The sequence below is a fragment of the Ipomoea nil genome, unplaced genomic scaffold, assembly GCF_001879475.1.
Source record: "Ipomoea nil cultivar Tokyo-kokei standard unplaced genomic scaffold, Asagao_1.1 scaffold0642, whole genome shotgun sequence".
NCBI lineage: Eukaryota > Viridiplantae > Streptophyta > Magnoliopsida > Solanales > Convolvulaceae > Ipomoea > Ipomoea nil.
The window spans coordinates 3,004,277-3,025,242 of NW_017617070.1; the positions used below are offsets into that span (position 1 = coordinate 3,004,277).

General features: G+C 35.5%; 1 protein-coding gene and 2 long non-coding RNA genes across 4 annotated transcripts; all 3 read right to left on the reverse strand.

Moving 5' to 3' along the window:
* Window positions 1-6,874: 6,874 nt before the first annotated feature.
* On the reverse strand, window positions 6,875-7,350 carry LOC109174359. The gene is made up of 3 exons (XR_002053060.1): window positions 7,304-7,350; window positions 7,023-7,089; window positions 6,875-6,919 (listed from the first exon to the last, which is right to left on the reverse strand). It is a non-coding gene; the product is annotated as an uncharacterized LOC109174359 (long non-coding RNA).
* A 367-nt stretch (window positions 7,351-7,717) lies between these two features.
* LOC109174437 lies at window positions 7,718-8,589 on the reverse strand. Its single transcript, XM_019323674.1, has 5 exons — window positions 8,553-8,589; window positions 8,176-8,267; window positions 8,064-8,118; window positions 7,938-7,986; window positions 7,718-7,861 (listed from the first exon to the last, which is right to left on the reverse strand). The coding sequence occupies exons 1-5, from the start codon at window positions 8,587-8,589 to the stop codon at window positions 7,747-7,749; spliced, it is 348 nt and encodes a 115-aa protein (XP_019179219.1). The 3' UTR covers window positions 7,718-7,746.
* Window positions 8,590-8,732: 143 nt separating this feature from the next.
* Window positions 8,733-9,841, reverse strand: LOC109174358. 2 transcript variants are annotated; one of them, XR_002053059.1, is made up of 3 exons: window positions 9,819-9,841; window positions 9,011-9,125; window positions 8,733-8,906 (listed from the first exon to the last, which is right to left on the reverse strand). It is a non-coding gene; the product is annotated as an uncharacterized LOC109174358 (long non-coding RNA). The 2 variants fall into 2 exon arrangements; XR_002053058.1 differs by having other exon boundaries at window positions 8,991-9,125.
* Window positions 9,842-20,966: the final 11,125 nt, after the last annotated feature.

Genomic DNA, 20,966 nt, shown 5'->3' on the forward strand with positions numbered 1-20,966 from the left:
CATCCAGTACTTATACAGCTAGCTTATATATTTACCAGGTGTGATTCCATGAACCAAATATCCCATTAGGGTATTACCAGGTGTGGTCCTCCGACTTTAAAATAACCACTAGACGTTCTACTAGTTTAAAAAAATTGCCACTCGCGGTCCTCAGTTAGGTTTGTTTTCAAAGGGGCTTTGTGTCCTTCTCCTCCGCAGTTGAAGCACCGTAAGGCGTTTCCGAAGTAATCCTTGCCCCTATGGTCCTTATTACATCTTCTGCAAAGGAATTGTCTTACGTTGGCTTCGTTGTATCTTATAGGTCGTCCTTGGTTTGGTGGGTTAACCGCCCTCATGTTAGAGTCGTTCCTTGTTCTCTTTACAGTCGGTCCCCCACTTCCGTTATTCCTTTTTCGGATTTGTTCTTGAACTCCCCGTTGTAGAAGTTGGATCCGATAAAGGTCGGCGGCGCTAGTGTAGGCCTCGTTGAGGGTCGTAGGTTTACTTACGGTCAAAGCCTTCCGAGTTTCGAAATTGAGACCCACCACAAACTTCTCTATTTTAGTCGCCTCTGTAGGCACCAATTCAGGTGCGAAACGAGCTAGCTCAAGGAATCGTTTGTGGTATTCCATTACTGTGGTCATTCCCTGTTTCAGGTGGAGAAATTCTTCGTACATGGTCGCCCTCACGTGTGCGGGGTAGAACCGTCCCCGTAATAGAGCCTTCAAGGATTCCCAGTTGAATCCCCACCAAAGATCGACCTCATGTCCGAAATAAAACAAGGCTAGTTCCACACGGCGTCCCTCCGGGCATTCCATTACCTCGAAGATCTTGTCGAAGGTTCGGATTCATTCTTCAAGGGTTGTGGGATGTTCTTCCCCTGCGAAGATGGGTGAGCGATGGCTCGAGACTTGGCGGGCTATGTCTGGGTTCCCGTTTGGTGGTGGTGGTCGGTTGTTGTTATGGAGGATAGCGTTGCTCAGTGTCTGGGTGACCTGAGTCAACTGTTGTAGGTTCTGGGTCAACGAATCTTGGGCAGAAGGCTCAAGGGTTCTCGACTGACTCCTTGTTGGTGCCATTTAGATGTCTACAGGATCAACACCGATCGTAACAGTAAGTTAGGGACTCACATCCTTACCTTGATGCTATAGTTTATCGGGAACTTTCAAGCTAAGCATATAATAGATTAGGGAGAAGTTAAGCAGATAACGATAGATAAACTCATAGCCTCACCGCGTGCCCTAAACTTCTTAGGTCCTATGTACCAAAGTACCTAGAGTCCGAACTTAATGTCCTAACGTCTTTGTCTTAGGGGTCTTATCCTAGGGTCGAACTTAGGCTCTGATACCAACTGTAACACCCCTAATTTTTAAATCATTTAAACTTATGAAATAAAGGCAATCTAACGTTAATTATCCAAACAGAGCATAAACTAAACATAGTTGTCAGGATGTTATGCCACACGTAGGTTTGAGAACCTAGATGCATAGGCTAAGACTATCCAGACGGGTGTAATCCATAAGTTGATAAACAGAATACAATCCACGGCGCGCAGGCCGGCTACAGTATTTAGGGCTAACTAGACTAAGACTACGAGTCCATCTACCGTGCGCTCCTCACGGAATACATATATAGTCTAAGCAACTCTAGCTTTAAACCAAGATCAGGACTCGAGACACAGCAACAGACTTGACACTATAGAACAATCATAAAGACTAGCATGCATCCTAAGAATATGATACAAGATATAATAGACAGATAAGCTTATAAATAGCAAATAGAGACAACAAAGGGATTCACGACAATCAATTAGCAAGTAATCATCAAGTCACACAATCCATCTTCCAATCTTATACCAAGTTCTAACCTTTTCACTCCACTCCATCCGTATTTCAGTTCCAACCTGTACCTCCAGGCGACCCTTATTCCTCCGTAGCAACTACATGCCCCACTCTGTAACCCCCAACAAGTCCACCAACATGGTAACACCGAAGTGTCATTCGCATGGTCCGTACCTCTAGTACCAATACCAAGGGGTTAGCGCATATAGCTCTAACATGACACCGCGGCGCTTATACCCTTACCAAAGCCTTTAGCCAGCAAGTCTAAGGCGTGGTTCGTGCCGTTAGCATGATAACCGAGCACTCGTAGTGCTTTCCGCCAACAATTCATTTCCACCAATCATAATCTCATCATCATCAGTCACACCGATCATTACGCAATGACCACGATACCCATCATCATTCAATCAATCAATAACAATCAATACATAACAACAACGACACGTACTACACATAAATTCCTAGAACGGTATTCAAAACATCAAACAAGACTCATACACGTCAAACGGGGTACAACGGAACACAACGGGACACGGGGAAACATCAAGTGGGGAAAAACATCACGACTCACCAACTTTTTCTAGCGGGTGGGCGGCGGGTGGAGGACCACCCACCGGCAGTCGCCTGCTCGGTGGATTTGGGCAGTCTCGGGCAGCGGGTAGGTGGTGGGGATTTGTCCCCCCGCCTACCCCTCACTGGTACTAAGATTGAAAATTTGGTTTCGGGTTCGTTCGAGGAATTCGAAACTATGTCCAAACACATTCTAACACGTGATAACAATGTCACGGATTCAATTAACGAAGATTAAACCAAGAATCATTCCAAATACGTTCTAACACGATTCCTAAACATGCCAAGGCTCAACATCAATCACATAACGGTTCAGGAGCATCCGGAACCACAAGAACCTCAAGAAATCTATATGCAAAGTCCTAAAGACAAGTCCTAGGCTAGACTCAACACCCGATCCAGCATAAACTCACCCAAATATACCAAGAACATCACAACAACGAGATTCACGATATAAACCCTAGGGACAAGCTCTAGACATATTTAAAATACAAGATTACACATATAATCAATCACAACATCAAGATTACCAAGATTATCAAATAAACACAATATAAATCCTAGGCAAGGCTCTATCAAGATTCAATCACAGAATCACACATACAATTATCAAAGGAGCCAATAAATAAGATATAACAAGGAAAATAGTTTTTGTAAGATATGGGTTACCTCTTAGCCCCAGTTAATATCCTTGGCTACTAAGGTTCTTCTCTAAGATCTCCCTCCAATGGATTCCTCTAGGTTCGGTGGTCGGGAATTCCTTTGCTAGGTTTCCTTGGGGAATATCTCGCGTGGTAGATTTAATTGTGGTAGGGTTTCTAAATGCTTGCTAATTCCCTATATATAGATTCAGGAGTCCTAACTAGAATCTGAATAGTAAAGGCCCACTTTTCCTATTCCGAATAGAGTTAAAGACTTGGTTAATGATAAGGGTCTATGATTCATTGTGGACCATACTAATTAATTAATGGGAATTCAAGTCTAATTAAATCCTTTTTAATTATATATTAACGAAATTAATTTCACAATTAGTCCGGATACGGAGACCGTAACACGGGGTGTTACAAAGTGAATGTGGAAGAGTCGCCCCATGTGAAGGTGAATGAGATGCCCCCACTTTGTGCTCTTGACTCTTCTTTTATAGTAGTAGGATGAGTAGTGTAGACTTCCTACCGTTGGTGGGTTCTCCATGCTTTAATTGGTTTAAATGTGAGTTTATGGGTAATTAGGTGGGGGGTTATGGATAATAGGAAATAAATAGGTATTAAATAGGAGGTTAGGATGGGGTAATTTAATAGGTAATGAAATGATTAATAATGTGTGATAAATAAAATAACGGCTAGTTAGTTTAGGTTTTAGTAGGTATCTTGATCGGGTTTGGGTGATCTAATCGGGGCTAGGCGGTTCATTGGGTCCAAATATTGGGTATCCATCAATTATCATTCTAATTTTACCCTACTACCAAACATGCATGTAAAATACTTTCACCAAAACTCATTACTAATACCAAGTATTTGAATCTTATTCTAATTCTGATTCTCATATGCGAACCAAACACACCGTAAATATAATATTTCGTTAGTATGTCTCATGTTAACACTAAACAAATTGTCATGCATAAAAACATCTATAATTTTTATATACTTATCTTATGTAAAATAGTTTTGCAATATGTTATGAGTATACCATATCTTATACTTCAATATTTTTTTAGTAACATCAACTCTATTACGAGGTAATATGTTGTAGCTCAAAAAAAAGTCAATATCCATCCACTGATGTTTGATCCTCTGACCTTCCTTCAAAAAGAGTCACAGTGGTGTCATTGCTAACTGAACACAAGGTGTCTAGCGATGTTGTATTGTTTTAATTACACTTCAGTTTCATTTGACAAAATATACTATTGTATGAGCTGTGTTTATTCGTTTTATTTTACACAGACACTAGTTTTTTTATAATAACGTTAAAATATCATTTTAATTACAGTTCAAGTTTATTTGGCAATATTGAATGAGTTCTGTTTTTTAGTTTCATTTTTTCACATACACACTAGTTTCACTATCGTAACATTGAAGTATCATTATTTTAATTACGCTCAAGGTTAATTTGACAATATATGTTATTGTATGGGCTATATTTTTTTAGTTACATTACAGTAACGCCGAAGTATATATCATTCTAATTACATTTCAAATTCATTGACAATATACGTTATTACATGAGCTTTGTTTTTAGTTTCATTTTCCTCTCAGGGGCGAACCTACAGTGGGGGTAGCTGCCCCCACTCGCCCCACCCCCACCCCTTTATATAACCCTTGTATGTATATGTGAATATATAGTACAAGTTTTGGTATAAGTATTAGAAAATAAAGAAATGTTAACAAAATGTAGCTTAGCCTAGTTGGCTGAGTGTGTGGCTGGCCCGAATGCAGTTTAGGGTTTGAATCCCCTCTATCTGCTTTCAACATTTCATTTTTCTTATTAACACTACCTTTTCTCATTATTTCACATTTTCACTATTATTAATAGTGCATATTGTTTCAACACAATAATATAATCTTCATTTATATATTAATAATGAGATGAGATGTGTAATTTATAATGGATCTTTTATTCAAATTATTTTATCAAATTGATTATGTTCACATTTTGTTATGAATATTTTTATAATGTTTTGATGTGTTTTATAATTTTCTTATATCCAACATTATTTATGGCTATACTTTTTAAGTGTTTTAGTTTTTTTTTTTTTTCTAATTATCTATTTTGCTTTAATATTTTGCCCCCACTGAAAAAAATTTCTAGGTCCGCCACTGTTTCCTCTCACACAAAGTTATTTATTTATCCTTTTAATTATACTACAGTTTCATTTGACAATATAAATATGTGTAATGTAATTCTTCATTGGTTCACGATAATGATAAAAAACGACTTTGTGTTGTTATATTGAATTATAATTCACGCAACACTGTGTGAACAATGGTCCACTGTTTGACAACTACTACTTCATCAAATATGTATACACATCCATTCCAAATTAAGCTACAAGTGTGCGTCCATCGACCAAACCATGCAAAGTATACAATGGACCAAAAAAGTCTAGCTTCTATGTAGACTATGGTTCAATATGTAATTTAAATGATGTACTTGCAATTAATATATTATTTAGTAATTATATATATATATATATATATATATATATATATATATATATATATATATATATATATATATATATATATATCACTGCTGGAAATTTGCCATTTTCCGACCACCAAAAAGTGGTCGGAAATGGCCTTAAATAGGTCGGAAACACCTGTTCCGACCTCTTTTCCGACCAATTTGGGTGTCCAGAAAAATTCCCCACACTATCTTTGACAAACAGAGAGAGTGGTCGGAAAGAGTAACCACTTTTTTGAAACCGTCAGAAAAAAAGGCCAAGATATTAGTTAGGTGTGTTCAGATTTTCCGACCATTGGGGGTCGGAAATTTCGACCACTTTGGTGGTCGAAAAACTGGACGCAATCAATAAAAAAAATTCATTTCACTACAGAGGATTCCTCTGTAATGAAATATATATATATATATATATATATATATATATATATATACATATATATATATATATATATATATATATATATATATATATATATATATTTACTGAAAAACATATACAAATTTCATACACTTAAACACAATTCTTTCATGAATATTTTAGATGATAGCCTTTTCCAATGTAACTTTTTGCTATATATTTTTCTTTACAGTTTATATTCAAAATAAACAAAAGCTATAATCGGTTCTTGAACTAAATGCAAATAAGGTAAATATCGCACTCAATATAGGAACCATAGGTACAGCATCACCAACACGTATTCTTGTTCTTAACAATCTAGTGTATCCACCAGCTCTATCTCTGCAAGTTGAAGAAAATAATGATAGGATTTAATTACCAAAAGCATAAATTCCCTTCAAATAATTATATTAGTAAACTGAAAAGAAAGGAAAAATTAAATTATTCTTTCATTTTTTTCTTTAAAAAAGCATAGAAACACCATACTCTGGATGGTAGTCAATTTGGCGTTTTATTTATGTCCAAAAGGAAAGTACATGGGAGGAGGGGGACAGAACACCTTACCTTGTTTTATGTTACAGAGTACTATTTATTTTTGTCTTCCATTTAAAGATAGGTAAATAAATAACAATGAAGGGAAATGCTCAAGTTAAACCTGAAAACCTATGCACTAAAGCTGAACCAATATAAAGGTAACTGATGAGATGTAGATTAACAAGTATAATAGGAAAATTACCATCTGGTGCAACCGGAGAAGTTGTTCGGAGATATCCAGAATGAACCATGTAACATAACCACAAATTACCACATTAGCATTCGGTAAATAGCTTCACGTCTTAAACAAGAGTGAAATTGGTATCCTGAACAATAACTGACCTTGGACAGAAAAATCCTTGAGACCAATGTAGCAGAGATTGTATACATTTTGGGTAACTTTAGCCTTCTGTAACTTCTGACCAAGTGAAGAAGTACAATCCAAAGCTTGCAAGTTAGTTATAAAGCTTTGCCTTTGTAAGTGAGACACATAGCTCCCCATGGAGCAGAGTGCATCTTACCTTGACATGAACAAGAATGTGCCCATAATGTAATCCAACAACGCATGCTATGGCAGCCATTAAACAACTGAAAATTTTCAATTAAAATGAATAAGTGGAAAACATTTGGATTAAGAAGGGAGAAAAAGGAAAAAGGAGCACTCAAAGTTGAACTACCAACTTGCAACAAATTAGAAGTGATATAAGGAATTAAGAATGTTTATAATCTGACCTTTTTTACATGATTTTGGTAGAAAAATGACATATCTATGTACTTAACCAAAACGTGTAGGATGACTAACCTTGTGGAGACATTAAACCGTGCTAGAAATTAGCACCAATGTGATGTATAAAATAAAGCATTGGTAGAGAAGATCTTGAATTCTCATTGCATGTCTAAATGGATAAAAAATTACTGTAAAATTTGCTAAACTAATCTACTATTATGCTTCATCAAAAGTAAGGACAACGACAATCACTTCAGTGTTATTATTGAAGAGTGAATCACAAAATTTTGAGCACCTTATATGTTTATTTATTAAAAAAAAAGTAAAAAACAATAACAACAAGAACAACATGACCAGTCTGCATTAACAGCAAATCTATATTCATATATAATATCTTGGATGCGTATTATTCCACTAGAGATGTAACAATAGATTAGAAAGTGGTGCATGGTTAGTAATCATCATTCAGAACATAATAGTTACCTCATAAGAAGACACCAGATTTACGATGTTGCGGATTACAAATGCTTCTCATGTTGAAATCCCAAGACAACTGAGGGACAAACCCGAGAGTCTGCGCAAGCAATCACCATAAACTGTCCTTCAAACATGTAAGAATTTTCATCACATGGACTGCATAATTAGGCAAGTAGCAGCACTTAATGATCAAACAGAAAGTTCCGAAAATGAGCAAATGCAGAACATATACCTTTGGTTCTTAAGCATTTGCAAGATCCTTAAAGTATTCCATATTGGCCCTAGTTCAAGAAAAGAAGCAACCAATCAGATTGGGCCACCCCTAACTCGTAAACATAATGAAAGTACATCCCTGAACTTACTAAATCTGCTGGTGACAGATCAGAGGTAATTAGCAGACTCTCAGCAGCAGCCTTGAATGCCAGTATTACACTTCAGTACTTCACAAATTTAAAATAATTTGTAAGTACCTCTACTTTGTCCCATGCTCCTTTTCTGACACCAGTTTTCAAGTTTGAAACAATAACAGAGCTAACTGTCGATGCATACCCATTTGAGTAATCTGCAAATTCAAATTAGATTTTTTAAAAAAAGAAAGCTCATTATCATTCAATTTATCACTTCATTAGATATCTACAATCCCCTAGAGCAAAAAATTTCAAGAAAAAATAACAATAAACAGTTTCATAATAGTATCTCTATCAACAAACTACTGAATCACGAATTTAATTTTTTACCAAAAAATTATATATTATATATATAAAAAAAAACAGAATATCAAACAGAGTGAGAAGGTAAATTAATAACTACCATATGCATTGTTTGATGTTGCAGCAACAACAGAAACAAGAGAGAATCAATTGATGTGTCAATAATCTGCACATTATTGAAAAAGATTATAGCTAGGCCAGCAAAACAAGATATAATGAGATGTAAGTGTGCTGCCACAGTTAACGAATAAGGAATATATATATATATATATATATATATATATATATATATATATATATATATATATATATATTATGAAACAAACAATCCCTCTGTTCCATTTAAATTGGCCCTATTTTCTATTTAGCCTCTCTCATGGCATATGAGAGTTATAGTGTTATAAATTGAGGAATTATCTGATGTAATGCAACAAAAGCAGGGGGTATTGTACGCAGTATCTATCCAGGTCGTTGTTTGCCATCTCAGTTGTCTGTCAAAGAACATATAAGTTTGTTATACAACTACATACATATAATAATGAGACAAAGAATGACTAACATGTTAAATACCTCACCTAAAATTTTAAAGATTTACCTTAAGCTGGACTAGCTGATCAAAATAATGTTTGTCAATGTCCTTGTATTGTGCTTGTTTAAGACCATCTATTTTTGGAGTCAAAAACAGAGATAGAACCACATGATCTATTTAACTGCAAATAAAAGTAATACATTATTGTAACAAGAGTAAAAGAGCATGTTTACAGACCACAACTTTGATATGTGAATAGACAAGGTTAGTAAGACTAAATTCTTAGCAATAAACCAAGTTTTCAAAACTAAATCCTTCCAATAAAGCACATTGAACCGTTCACAGGACTAGAAACACCATATAACCATACCTCACAAAGATATCTAGCATATATTATAACATGTAATACCACATATTTATACAGAAATGCAAACGATTCTTTAGGCATAAACTACATAAACATCTTATCTGTCAAAGTAAAATTCACTCCAGAAAAGTAAATACATAAAAATGTATGTATCAATAAAAATGTATAATCTTGCCTAGCTAGGAGAACCCTGAATGCCTGTGTTTCTTCTGCTGCACATATAACCATTCAACTTAAAAACCAAAGCACATCATATATACAAACAAACCTTTGAAACCAGAAAATCAACTATAAAACCCTAATAGCATATTCAATCCAAAATAAAACTATCTCCCAGCTTGCTAATCAGATTAGTAATCCTCATCGAAAATATCAAAAGCCAACATAACTATACTTCAAATAATCAGGGGAAAAAACTTTTAACAAATATATCATATTGCAGCAGGGGCAGACAAAACGAAAATAAGAGGAAAATGGTTTGACTTAGTAGAAGAGGGAGAAAATTACCGATTGCGATGGTCAGAGCTAGGAAATCAAAAAGCTGCACCGTGCCCCCTATATGATCTGTTCGGCGACGAAGGTAGACGAGTCTTAGGCGACTCCAACAGTGAAGCCCTATGAGAGATGCACCGGCTGGATTGGCTGGAATGGCAGCATAATATAGATTTGGAAATGGGAAATACCTAGGAGGTACAAGGAAGTGTTGGCGGTAGCGAAGGGAGTGACAGCTGCGAAGGAAGTGAGTGTCTAAACAGCAAAGGGAGTGAGTGCTGAGAGCAGTGTATAAGCTGGGGTTGGTTTACATCATTTATTCATTTCTCTATATCTCTAATTTTTCTATTTCTAAAAAATGACAAGAGTTAAAATAATCATTGTCATTTAAAAAATACACAAAGACATCAAATTCTTGTAAATGTATTATGTATTCAATGTGTGTTTAAAGATAAAATACTAACAACAACGGATAAATAAATTGTCGTTTTTTTAAAAAATCAAAGAAAGACAACGATTTTCGACAAAACTATATATTGTCTTTTGCATAAAAGATGTTGTAAAAAATCATTGTCTTTGTATATTTTTCTTGTTATGTACTATTAATAGATAGTTTTGAAGTATCTAATTTGCACAAAGGTATGTGAAATTGATTGTTTATATTGAATATTACGACATTTTAACATACTACCATTAAACTCTGTGTCGTGATCAATTGAAGAAATGCAAGTTAAAATCAAAACATAAAAAAAAAAAAAAGAGTATGCGTAAAATAATTAATGATAAAATGATAAATTATGTGATCGTCATACCATGGGATGACATGAAAAAAAAAAAAAAAAAAATTCCGACCACCTTTGAAGATGGTCGGAAATAATAAATAAGATAAATTTTAAAAATTTAAACAACCAAAAGAAATTTCTGATCACCTTTACTTTGTAGTCTATTTTCCGACCACTAAGTAAGGGTGGTCGGAAATTCCGACCTATCCGTCTACCGTAATCTTTCGACGGAAAAGTGAAAAAAATTCATTTTTTTCGACCAATTTTCTAGGTGGTCGGAAATGTGGTCAGAAAATGAAAAATTTTCAGCAGTGTATATATATATATATATATATATAATGTGTTAACTGGGGTACATAATTTGAATGTTATTTTGACCAAAGTCCACAATATAAAATAGACATGATATAACAATTATATTGTATTACATATACGTAGTTCTTAGCGCTATCAATTTCAACACATTTCCATTAATTACTACAAATTAATTCATGTATTATAGTAACGTAACAAATCCAATTTAGCTTGTAAGAAATGTACTAGGCAATTAATAATGGTTTGGCGAATCATTTAATCGTCTAATAATTTCAGTTATTATGTTATTTATAAATTATTAATATTAGGACATGTTCAATTCATTGACTGTAATTTTTTACATTATATATATAATACTCACACATAAGCACAAATGTATACGCTAAAGAGAACCTGCTTTGTAAGGAGAAAGCAGAAGTAATAAAAAGATGAATTATAATAAGTTCATTGATGTTTTGTTTGTGCTTATAATTGCTTTCCCTTTATTAGTTTCTACACGAACTACACCTCCATCTCCATCTCCATCTCCATCTCCATCTCCATCTCCATCCCTATTTCCTATAGATATTCCAGAAGAAATTGCTAAAGCTATGATAAAAGAAATAAGAGATTGTATTCAGAGACAATTGTATTATCCAGATGCTAGTTGGCCCGTATCACTATGGAATAAAATGCCTTGCGTACAACTGCATAAATGTCACTTTCTTAATCAAGATTGTTAGAAATTAAACTTATTGGGGCCAAATATTGTATTGTATGTTGCTAGCTAACTATTCCTTAGTAATAAGGTAAAATTTGTTTAATTATCTACAATACACAAGTATAATATATCGTTTTCTTTCTTATATATAGGTGGAAATGTGGAATTGTACCATGGATGACTTCACTCTATTATATAATAATTTTGTTTAATTTAACTTTTTTAATTAAAATAATGATATAATTAATTAAAAATAATAATTAATTAACACCATTAAATTCAACCATCACTAATGCCTTCATCAAGTTTTTAAACCCTCAAACTTTCATGGAAATAATGTCAAATAAAACCAATTAATAAAATAGAAGCGGAAGAGAGCTTAATATGCATTCTAATAAAGTTTGATACAAATTGAAATAAAAAATAATAGGAATAAAGTCCAAATTTACCACTAAACATAATCTGAAAATACAAGTAAGCCAATGAAAAAAAATGTAATTAGGCCACTAAACATCACAAATGTATGCAATTTCATCTGATAGCAGGTTACCATCCATTTCATCAGCTTACATGCATGGAAGGTGAGTTGACATTTTAAATAATTTTTAATAATAAACTTTATGTTATAAATAATATATTTAGTGTGGCCCTTATTAGTATTGATTATGTAACAGTTAGGAGATTAATGACTACATTATGTCTTCCGTTATATTTGTATATTATATATTGTGGTTGTATGTAAGATGATAAATAAATAAGATGATTCTCTTGCATTTCTTTTTATTTTCACTCTTGCCTTGTCTCTTACTTTATCTTTTACAATTCCTTTGATCAATCATGTTTGTACTAATGGGTTACAATACGCTATCAGCCACTTAATCCTGGTGAACGGCAAATTTATGCGTTCTTTTATGCCTTGTTATTTCGGGTTGCCTCAAATTGCATATGTTTGTGTTCTGTGAATACAAATTGAGATTATGCAAATCGAGAACTTCAAGCAAACGAAGAGGTAGAAACAAAGATTATACAAATTGCCTAACAATATCCAGCAATCACTCCATTATGCAGGTAGAAGTTCGAAATAATCTTTTCCCTTTGAAAAATTAGTATACTGGCAGAATAGATGGAAAACACAAATATAAAAAATAAAAATCTATCTAACATATCGTTTCTCTTTGTTTCTACTTCTTCGTTCTTCCTTCACCACACTAGTACAGAAACAGTTATTCGCGTCCAAAGTTAACACTAATACGTGTCCAAAGTTGCTTTGACGAGTATGTAGGAGACGCTGATTGTATAAACAATTAGTGTCCAAAGTTACTTTGGACCCGCAAAACTACAATTCGCATCCAAAGTTCAAGAACATTGGACGCGAATTGTAGTTTAAAAAAAAATAATAATACCTTTGCGTGCACGTGCAAAGGTATTTTTTTTTTTTTTTTAAAAAAAAACTACAATTCGCGTCCAAAGTTCTTGAGCTTTGGACGCAAATTATAATTTTTATTTTATTTTATATTGGGATAAGGGTCAAATAGGCCCTCAAACTATACTCAAAACAGCAATTAGGCCCTCAATCTATAAAAAGCTCCAATTGAACCCTTCAACTTGTTCAATTAGTGCAATTCAATCAATTTGCCTGTAAGCTTCAAGTCAATGCTGACATAAGCAACCATGTGGATTAAAAAAAAAAAAAACCTAAATAACCTACGTGTATGCCAACAAAGAAATAACATTTTATTTTAGTTATAAAACAAAAAACAAAATAACTATAATTATAAATAAAACTCTAATCTGTACTAAACCCCAAATCCCAAATGAATTTCACCCCCTCTGTACGTACATGTTCATCTCACGACACCATTTTCGACTCCAAGAATTCTGCTAGTGGACGCCAATCACACCAAAAGCCTTGTTCATATTCACGACACCATTTTCGACATCATTAACGACTTCAAAAGCTATATTGGAAGGCACCATTAACGATTCTAAAAGCTCGGTTGGTAGACTTACTGAGTACTCCAAAAGCTCTGTTGGTAGACACCATTGACGACGACGGAAGAAGAGGGTGATAAAGGAGGTGCTCAGAAATCTCATACAACATTGGCGTAGGTAATTAATATGCTGACTCAATCAATTTTTTGTCTGGCAGTGATTTTTTTTTTCTACTTTTATCAATGTTGGATGGCTTTCTAATATGGGTCCCCACCTTGTAGTCAATAATGGAGACATTTTGGATTATTGTGGTCCTCGAATACATTTATAATTGTTATACATAGTTGTTAGTATAATTTAACCAAATTTATTGTATGTTGTCAGTAGCTTTTTCTTTTATGTTGGTACTATAGCTTGTTTATTGTGGGGTATAGATTGTGTAAAAAATGTATAGTTTTGCCTTTGTTTTAAACTTTACTGATTTCAGTGTGAGGGTTCATAGTTTTCTTAAATGTTTCTTTGTTGTTACGTTGTTTTTGTTGTAGAATGCATTTGGAAGCAGAATTAAGAGTACATCATGGGGGGCATTTTATGAACTCTCCTGTAGTGAAATACATAAATGGAAGGGTGGAAAAGGTGAAAATTGACCCTGATTTAATATCATATTATCACCTATTGAATTATATTACAGTTGAGAGGTATGGTAAAATAGAATCTTTGTCTTTTAAATTGCCCCATGAGGATATGAAGAAACTACAATTGTTGAATAATGATGCTAGTACACTTCTGCTAATTAACTTGGCTCGTAAATGGGGTAAAGTTGACATCTTTGTTGAGCATGTGGTTGATGATGCAGAAATAGTTTCAAATTTAGCTTTACCAATGGTAGAGCAAAGTGTTGTGCATGCGCAATCGGAATTTGAATTAGATGGGGGTGTGATTACTCAACCAACATGTAGTTCACATGCCCAAGTTGATGATTTAGTAGATGAACTACAAGATGAAGGTGATGAAGATGGTGTTAGTGGTGATAGTTCAAAAAGGGTTGATGACGATGAAGAAGAGGGATTAGTTGGTGAGGATTACAACTTTGTTGATGTTGTTAGTGCATATGATGTTGAGTGGACTAGAGTTGAGGCTGAAAGTGAAGATGTGGGAAATGGTGAGAATGAGCAAGTACAAAGTGATTATTATGACTCCGATGACCCCCCGAGTTATCAGTCTGAAAAAGATTATGTAGATGTATCATTTGAGCAATCCAACAAGGCAAAGAGTAGATTCAAACATCCTTCTTACAATCCTAATGTTGAGACAGATGAACTAGAATTGGGTACCTTGTATGATGATGCAAAACAATTCAAGAAAGCCATGATTAATTATGCAGTTTATTCAAAGAGGGATATTCACTTTGTGCACAATGAGCCCAAGCGAGTAACTGTACAGTGTGTAAAATCTTGTCCATTTCATTGTCATGGTTCGTGGGAAGAAAGGTTCATGTGTTTTCAGCTGAAAACACTTGAACCTGAGCATAGATGCAATCAAAAATATACACTGGGAATTGTAAGCCAAAAGTGGATTGAAGATAGGTATGAGGACAAGATAAGAGATGATCTTACCATTGGACATATGGAACTAAAAAAACATATTCATTCAGAATTGAAACTTAATGTGAGCATTAGCATGGTGAGAAGAGCAGTCAGAGCTATAGTGAAGAACATTAATGCTGGGTTTGAGGATCAATTTCATAGAATTAGGGACTATGCCGTTGAATGTATGAACTCCAACCCGGGTACCGTTGCAAAGGTTAAGACTAATATAACTACCCCTGATAGTCCATGTGTATTTCAAAGATTCTATGTTTGTTTTGCGGCGTTAAAGAGAGGGTTTTTAGATGGGTGTAGAAAAATTATTGGACTTGATGGCTGTTTTTTAAAAGGGATGTTGAAAGGTGAAATCTTAAGTGCAGTCGGTAGGGATTCTAACAACCAAATGTACCCTATAGCATGGGCGGTTGTGGAGATAGAGAATACTGATTCTTGGAGCTGGTTTCTAGAGTTATTGAAGATAGATTTGGGCATCACCAATACTTTCCCATGGACAATTATGAGTGACCAACAAAAGGTAAATCAAAGCTAACATGTATATGTAAATTGCAAAGAGTAAATTGTACCTTTTTTGAAACATTATCATTTGTATGTTTTGTAGGGTTTAACACAAGTCATTAAAAAACTATTCCCTGACTCTGAGCATCGTAATTGTGCAAGACATGTGCACTCTAATTGGAGTAAGCTACATAGAGGGAAAGTATTGAAGAAGCACTTTAGGATGTGTGCTAAAGCCACCACAGAAGCTCATTTTCAAGATCAGTTGAAACATCTAGAGAAGATAAACCCTACAGCAAAATCTGACTTAGAAAGGTATGTTAATCTGTTCAGAAAATTGTGTCTTATTGTGTTCTGAAAATTCTATTCAATAGGTTTATATTCGGTAAAAACTAATAACATTGAATGATTACAAATGTACCCTCCAAGATTGTGGTGTAAAGCTTTCTTTAGGACAGATGTGAAATGTGATATTGTTGACAATAATCTATGTGAGGCATTCAACAGCACTCTAGTGAAAGCAAGAGTCAAACCTATCATTCCAATGCTTGAAGACATACGAGTAGGGGTAATGAAGAGGATTGCAACAAAGATGAAGTCTGTTGAGAGGTGGACTGGAAATCATGGACCATTGATAATGAAGAAGCTTAATCAAAATATAGTTGAGAGTCTTGGGTGGAAGGTAAGTATGTGATGTTATCTACTCTCTTTGGTGTGTTATATACTTATATTTAGTATGTATCTTATCTTTTTAAATATATTTGATGGTAGGTTGATTTCAATGGAGATGATGGGTATGAAATCAAAAAAGGGAGAAACCAATTCACGGTTAAACTTGAGAGTAGAAGTTGCTCATGTAGGTCATGGGATTTGAGTGGTATACCTTGTGCACATGCAATATGTGCCATCTTTGATCAAGGAAGAGATCCCGAGGGCTACATTGATGCATGTTACTCAAAAGAAGTATACCTAAGGACCTATGCACATGCACTCCAACCTATGAATGGAGAATTGTTTTGGCCAAAAACCCAATGTGAAGGGATAAAAGCTCCAATACCCAAAAAAATGACCGGGAGACCTAAACAAAAAAGAAATCGTGAGGCTAGTGAAGTTCCATCAAGTCATGGCAATAGCACTACTAATACTAGTGGCACTACCATTACCAATGGTAAGATGAAGTTGTCAAAGAAGGGAAAAGAAATGCGATGTTCGATTTGTAAGAATTTAGGCCATAATAAAACACGATGTCCTACTAGGAATGGCCAACAAAGATAAGAAAGGTGTCATACTCAGTTATTCTTCTTTAATTTTATTTCTTTAATCTTTAAAAATATTTATTAAGCATGATTTTCTTTGTTGTAGCATGGGCAGTCGAGTGAGCACTGGAAATATGAAGTTGGAATTCTATTTTGGAAGTTGACATTCTGTTGAATTAGACATGAAAGATTGTAGTTTACTGTAAGATTGTAACAAACACTAAAAAAGTATTTGCTGTTTTGAATGCTAGTTAAGACAAATGTAAAGTGGCAAAAGTTCCACTGAATTAGTTGTTTGATGACTTTTTTTGCTATGTAAAGTGGCAAAAGTTCCACTAAACTAGTTGTTTGATGACTTTTTTTTTGCTACCAAATTGTTTTATTGTAATGCTAATCCACTTGTCTCTGGCTGCATTATTCCCATCTTACTAGGAATCTCTTCCCACAGAAAATTATCTGAACAACAGCTGGAATCTTGATTCCATATTAGTCTTTTAAGTTGTATTAACTTGGTGATCTGCTTTCTGGCCAAATCAAATTATTTTTTCATTACAATTTACAAATGTTTCAACCAATATAATAAAACATTTTCATAGTCACTTAACAATTTACAATTTATATCCACCGTAACTAAGGCCAATATCATTAATAGACTAATGGAATTTTTTTTTAAAAAAAATTAATCTACAACAAAGATCCATTTTTTCATCTTTTGCTGCAAACTTACACACACAGAAAGTCCTATTACAATTGCTAAACTCAATTTCATTTGTTGCAAACTTAAATACACAGACAGTCCTACTACAATTGCTAAGCGACTCCGGATTAAGCTTGGGTTCGATGGTTTATTTAATGTTGATAATTCCGGATTGAGTGGAGGTTTGGCATTGTTGTGGAGGACAAATAATACAGCAAGATTATTAAGTTATTCAGATAATTATGTAGACGTGGAGGTGAGTATGCCCGGGTTTGAAAAATGGAGAATGACAGGTTTCTACGGCTTTTCAAAGCGTCCGCAGAGAAGGGAATCGTGGGACCTTATTCGTACACTAGCGAACAAATCTGATCTACCGTGGGTTATGATAGGAGATTTTAATGATCTCCTATTTCAATATGAGAAACGGGGAGGTAATCCGCACCCTGATGCTTTATTACGGGGTTTTGGTGAGACTATTGAGGAGTGTGGATTGGCGCAGTTACCCATGACAGGATATCCTTTTACTTGGCAGAAGGGGAAGGGTACACCAAACTGGATAGAGGGGCGGTTGGATAAGGTTTTAGCCACACAAGGATGGAGGGATCTGGTTCCTGATGCTAGTGTGCATAATATATTGACCCGGAAGTCAGACCATTCTGCTCTTTTCCTTGGGATTCTCAATCTTCGGGAAAGGAGAGGTGGCCGAGGAAGGGGTTTTAGATTTGAGATGGCATGGTTGCATGATGAAGGTTGTAGGGGTGTGGTAGAAAAAGCATGGGAGGAAGGAAGGAGTAGGGGGCTGCAGGAATGTGTCACGTTTTGTGGGGAACGGTTAACACGCTGGGGTGGAGACCGTTTTCACAAATTCGGGGAGAGAATACTGAACTTAAAAAAGGACCAGATGCGGCTGAGAGGGCGAATGGATCCGGGATCTCTAGCTGAATTTCAAAAGATAGAGGACAATCTGACTAGTATTGAGTTGCAGGAGGATACGTATTGGAGGCAGAGGGCCAAGCAGCATTGGCTCAAGAACGCAGATGCGAACACCAGATTTTATCACAGGTATGCTTCTCACCGAAAGAAAAATAATTCTATTATGAAAATTATGGATACTAATGGGGATTGGATTGAGGGAGATGCCATGAGGAATAGTATCTTGCATTATTATCGTGATATCTTTGACTCGAGTTCTCCTATTATTAACGACAATTTCTTTGAGAGTATACAACCGCGAGTGACTGCCGCGCATAATGAAAGCCTGTTGCGCCCTTTTGAGGAAAGTGAAGTTAAATCTGCGTTGTTTTCAATGTTTCCTGATAAGGCGCCAGGGCCGGACGGGATGAACCCTGGATTTTATCAACATTTCTGGAATGTGGTGGGTACTGATGTTTCTACTTATATTGTCAACTGTCTAAATACTAGCTCGTTTCCTAGTAAGTTGAATGAGACAAATATTATACTGATCCCGAAGAAGAAAACCCCAGAGATGATTTCTGATTATAGGCCAATTGCATTGAGTAATGTGGTGTACAGAATTACGGCTAAAATAATTACAGCTAGAATGAAGCCTTTGATGGAGAATATCATATCTGAGTCACAAAGTGCATTCATAACTGGGAGATTGATTACAGATAATATATTGATAGCTGTGGAGGTAGGTCATTACTTGAACAGGAAGCAATGTGGACTCATGGGTTGGGGGGCTTTAAAGCTGGATATGGCCAAAGCCTACGACCGTATGGAATGGTCCTTTCTACAAGGAATGTTAATGGCCTTAGGGTTTGATGGCAAATGGGTGGAATTACTGATGACATGTGTAACCACGGTATCTTATAATGTGCTGGTAAATGGGTCACGGAGTGAACAAATAGTCCCGACTCGTGGTCTAAGACAAGGTGATCCCCTGTCACCATATTTGTTCATAATTTGTGCTGAAGGGCTTTCACTATTATTGCAGCAGGCACAAGCAAGAGGAGAAATACATGGGTGTAGGGTTGCAAGAGGAGCACCTCCCATTACCCACCTATTTTTTGCCGATGATAGTTTACTGTTTTTTAAGGCAAATGTACAGGAGGCAGAAGTAATTAAACGATGTTTATCGGAGTATGAGAAGATGTCTGGTCAGGCAGTAAATTACCATAAGTCGAATATTTGTTACAGTAAAAATACACGGGGAGAGATAAGGGACGAGGTTGCCAATATATTAGGGGTGGTGCAGGCTCAGAATTTTGGGAAGTATTTAGGACTTCCATCGTTTGTGGGCAGGAATAGGAGGGCGGCATTTTCTTATATTGAGGATAAGATAAGACAGAGGATCAGCTCATGGAATAAAAAATTGTTGTCACAAGCAGGGAAGGAAGTTTTATTGAAAAGCGTAGCCCAATCTATGCCTACCTTTTCAATGAGCGTTTTTTTGCTGCCTATGACTTTATGCACTGCTATTGAGCGAACCATGAATCGATATTGGTGGAGATCCAAGAATGACCAGGGTATACATTGGAAGGCATGGGATAAATTATGTATTCCAAAGAAGTATGGAGGTTTGGGGTTTAAAGACTTGCATGCCTTTAATCTTGCTATGTTGGGGAAGCAAGGGTGGCGCTTTCTGACACAACCACAATCGCTGGTTTCGAGAGTGTATAAGGCCAGGTACTATCCCAATAATTCTTTCTATGATGCATGCTTGGGTAATAACCCAAGTTTTTGTTGGCGAAGTATTTTAGCAGCTCAGGAGTTAATTTGTAGGGGTGTCCGGAGGAGAATTGGGAATGGTAGAACAACTTTAATTTGGGACCACCCATGGTTACATGATGAAAACCACCCGAGAATAGAAACGGAAAGACCACCCCAATTGGCACAGGCAAAGGTGATGGGTCTAATGGATCAACAAACAGGAACCTGGGATCCGGATATTCTCACAGATATTTTCATATCGGAGGATGTAGAAAGAATTAAAAAAATACCTGTGTCACCTGATTATGATGATTTGTGGTACTGGTATGGGGATCCAAATGGTGAATATTCAGTCAAGGATGGGTATAGGAAACTAGTCGATGATAACTCCCAACCACTAGGGACCTTTGATAAATGGAAGGTTTTATGGAAACTCAAGATCCCCCCAAAGTGGAAGACATTTATATGGAAAGCTCTGAATAATATTTTACCCACCACAAACAATTTACTTATAAGGAGAGTGGATATTGATCCAACATGTGCTATGTGTGGAACTGCACATGAGGATATTGTGCATTCTTTGATCACATGTGGCTATACAACAAACATTTGGGCACAATCTCACCTTCCAATTCCCAATAGTGTCACAAATGTTTTCAGTGATTGGTTTAATGATTTGATGAATATTTTAGATGATAATGAGATT

Bases quoted from the DNA above. Each gene is read 5' to 3' on its own strand.
- LOC109174437 (XM_019323674.1), bottom strand. From the start codon at position 8,589: ATGTGCAGATTATTGACACATCAATTGATTCTCTCTT. The intron at 8,119-8,175 runs GTACTTACAAAT...CTGGCATTCAAG, and splicing joins GAGCATGGGACAAAGTAGAG to GCTGCTGCTGAGAGTCTGCT. The intron at 7,987-8,063 runs GTTCAGGGATGT...TTCTTGAACTAG, and splicing joins GTCACCAGCAGATTTAGTAA to GGCCAATATGGAATACTTTA.